The sequence below is a fragment of the Rhodnius prolixus genome, unplaced genomic scaffold (genome assembly GCF_049639745.1).
Source record: "Rhodnius prolixus isolate KJV_2025 unplaced genomic scaffold, Rpr scaffold_3, whole genome shotgun sequence".
NCBI classification, from domain to species: domain Eukaryota; kingdom Metazoa; phylum Arthropoda; class Insecta; order Hemiptera; family Reduviidae; genus Rhodnius; species Rhodnius prolixus.
The window spans coordinates 40035665-40039349 of NW_027411603.1; the positions used below are offsets into that span (position 1 = coordinate 40035665).

A 3685-nucleotide genomic window follows, 5' to 3' on the forward strand; every position below is an offset into this window, starting at 1 on the left:
ACAGCAAAATAAAACCTAAATGTAAAACATAATATTTAAATGGTAGAAGTTTTTATGAATTATATAGAATTTATCATGTAACTTCTGCAAGGCAGAGTTTTTAAATAATGCCTTTTTAGTATACTATTTTATTAAAATGGGATGCGTAGCCTTTTTAGGGTAGTTTCAAAATATTTTCAACATTAGACTAACAGCTAACTGCAGCGTTGCTGAAGCTCTACAGAGAATAAAAAGCACACAACTCATACAAAAAAATATAATTGAACTTTATTGCCATTAAATTGTTTTTTAAAAATCATTCTGGCATAGTCATTCTACTTAATCGTAAAATGAAATCTAAAAGTCGGATTTGAACTTGTATTTTTGTTGGGTTGTCTGTAATTTCAAACCCAGGAACACCAGCCTTTTCTAAAAACCTTTGTTGATCATAAACCTGAAAAAAAGAGAGACTATTAAATAAACATCCAAATCCAAATTACATTTTAACTTTTAAATAAAGAGTTTTAGAAAAACAATACTCAGCAAAAATTCTAAACTTACCTTTTGATCAAGCTGTTCAATAATTTTTTTATCAAATTCTTTCAAATCCCTTTTATGTTTCAGTTTTAAGGTCATACTGTTGGCAAAACGAACAGCTTCATCTTTGTGCGTCAACATCATGTCCTGAATTTCCACTAAAACAAAAAATTATTCACAATTCAAAAAAGAGGTGTCAAGAAAACAGCCATTTAAAAAGTGGTGATTATTTCAAAACAAGATTGGGTAAATCGTAATTATAATAAAATTGGGTTTTAATTTCCATCTCTTTGAAGAGGTTTTATCGTCAATGGCCACCGATCGAGTACCAAAATGATAATACGATTTTTTACCCAATCATACTTTCGTACTTTCTGGATTTAGTCATTTCTAAATGCGTACGTTAATTTATTAAACTGATAATAAATAAAGTTATTGCTTCTAAAAATGACTGACAACATAAAAATTGGGATTAGCTGAGTGGTTCGCGAATACTTGTTCCAACGCGGAGATCTAGGTTCGAATCCAGCAGCTGGCTCTCAGCTTTTTTTTTCCTAGGAGGTTCTTAAAGCTCTCTGTTCGGTGTTGAACAGTGTTGTCTGAAACAAGAGAACACTGTCCAGAGGCCGGCAGTGCACTGAAAAATCATCCGTGCGCCAATGACCTCAGAAGCTGATGCGCCTTAAAAAATAGAAAGAATTTCAGTTTGATCTGCAATGAACCAGACCATCTTTGTGCCAGTAATTCAATTTCACTTTACGACCACGAAGGTTCTTTGGAGACTCAGTACTCAAGAGCCATGCATGGGATCAACTGATAACAAAATGGAGTGATATCTGAACCAAAAGCATGGTAAGAACCACTCTTTTTTTTAGTAGAATGAAAATGGTCAATAAGTACCATAAATAACTCACGATTTCCAAGATACCATATGATATAAAAAGCATAATCTTAGTCATTACTGGAAAAAATATTGTTTCCGTAAAATCACAAAGTTTAACAAAAATTTTAAAAACAAGTACAGAAATTAAGAAGTAATCTTTGATTATAAAGGAATATTAGAATATGTTAACTTACAGGTTTGGTTATAAATCAACTGCAACCTTTGATGAAATAAATGTTTTTCTGTTACATGTTGAATATCCATAAGTGTATTAATTATACTAAAAACAGTGTTATCCAAAAGTGATTCGGCAAGTGTGCACAGGAGCTCATTGGGTATTCGTTGCTGGTATTTCCTTTGAAAAAGTAAACAATTACAAAATAAGCTAAACAAAATCTTACTAATCAATGTAATCTGCCCAATAACTTTGAATTTTTTGTTCCAAGAAAACTTGGTGAACATATATTCACTTGTGGTTCAGCAAATTATTTGTTTCTTTCCTAGGGATAAGATCTAAAAAATAAACTATACTAAAATTAATGTAACTAAAAATGGAATATCATGATTATTTTTGTAATTTCAAAGTCAGTGCCCATCTAAAGAAACAGGCTCCAATATTTAAAAAAAATTCTAGCTATCAAGTTGCTTCGCAAAATAGTAGGACCAAGAGTGTATCAGGAATGAATGAATTCTTCTAAAGATGATTTATAAAAGCATCTAAACAAAAGCAGCTACAACATAAGAAAGATCTGTTTACTAACGGTGGCAAATCTCTAGCCATAATCTGCAACTGTTCATTGAGAAAATACAATTTCCTCTGTAAAACTAGAGGATCAGGTTTTGGTGCTCCTGAGGATGTGGAAGGTGTAGAATCTCCTTCCATTATTACTGTCAGATTATTTAAAATATGAAATTGCTAAAAAACTAACCATATGTTTATAATAAACATAACCTTCTCTTCAGAGAACTGGGCAAATGCAAACCGTCACGTCAGGAGATTTGAAGTTAGGCCACTAGAATGCAGCTCATACTAGGTCGAACTACTGGTCTTTTCTTTACATTTCATAAGTATCGTTTTAAATCTAGTTTTTAGATGTAGGTATTAAAAATTTGCCTTTCTATGCCACAGTTTCGGCTCGGATGTGAGCCTCAGTGGCTAATAAACGGAGGTGTGTTAGGAAATGTCTTAAATTTGCCATCACTTCTTTTAATAATAATTATCAGTTAAAATCGTTTGATCACAGAATTCTTATGCAAATAAATCTTTTTTTTTTTTGCTCTACCACTTAGGCGCCACGATAGCTAAGCGGTTAGAATTTATATAATGGTCACATGAAAAATTTATAATGAAGTACTTTTATTAGCTAGTCGCTTCCCTTTACGACACCTAATTTGATAGTTGGACCTAAAACACGCCAGAAAAAAATAGGAATTTCTTTACTTGGCCACTTGAAGGCGGTTAAATTGAATGAACAGAATATTTTTATGACTGTTTGTATTTTTGTCTTGTATCCCATTGGGTACCTGAAAAATGATAGAATAGTGTCTCAGCGAATCAAGAGCCGATAAGCTATCATCTAGATTACAATCACTTTCAAGGACTTGCTACATGCGCTGTGAGCAAACTGTATCCCCGCGCCCACCATTAAACATTTCAACATTGAATAAAGACATCCAAATTGAAGAAAATTTGTCAATTATAACATAATTTATTGCATAAAAAGAAAATATTTCACACGAGGTTTGAGATACTGGTTTTACTTGGCTGACTTTTAAGGAGGAAGTATTGGAAGTACTGCATGTTTTAGACTTTCATTTGATATTTCACACGTTTGAGATAACACAATAATTTTTTTTTTGTTTTCAATATAATTCAAACACGAAATATGACAGAAAATTCAGATTTAACACTTTGTTTAGATGCCACCTGGAACTTGAGAATCAAGACTTTTGGTCAAAATCCACCGGAAACAATTATACAGAAAAATTAATCCATTTTCAGGTCAATTTCTCGAAAAAACTCATCTTATTACTCATAGATTCTTTAATGCTAGTAAAACTAAATCCTTTTAGGCCTATTTTTAAAAAAGTAATTTTTAAGATGTTCTAAGGAAATTTTTTTTTTTTCTAGAGAAATACAACATTAAAGACAAATAATATTCAGTATATTTGTATCTAAAACTTTGAAAACTTCAGTAAGAGAAACTTCCATACCAGATTTTAATTTTTGTTGGCTTTTGCATTGTTAATTTTTTTCAAATGGGTGAAAAAATTCGGGCTTTCAAC

The 3685-nt window shown here is 31.5% G+C and overlaps 1 protein-coding gene across 2 annotated transcripts; it reads right to left on the reverse strand.

Annotated features, from left to right (window-relative positions):
- Positions 1 to 242: 242 nt before the first annotated feature.
- On the reverse strand, positions 243 to 2482 carry gdl (gonadal protein gdl). Of its 2 annotated transcripts, none has more exons than XM_074125089.1 (4): positions 2329 to 2482; positions 1594 to 1754; positions 541 to 674; positions 243 to 433 (listed from the first exon to the last, which is right to left on the reverse strand). In XM_074125089.1, exons 1-4 carry the CDS (start codon positions 2346 to 2348, stop codon positions 296 to 298), a joined length of 453 nt encoding a protein of 150 aa, XP_073981190.1. In that variant the 5' UTR covers positions 2349 to 2482; the 3' UTR covers positions 243 to 295. The 2 variants fall into 2 exon arrangements, with proteins under 2 accessions (XP_073981190.1, XP_073981189.1); XM_074125088.1 differs by having other exon boundaries at positions 2161 to 2387.
- Positions 2483 to 3685: the final 1203 nt, after the last annotated feature.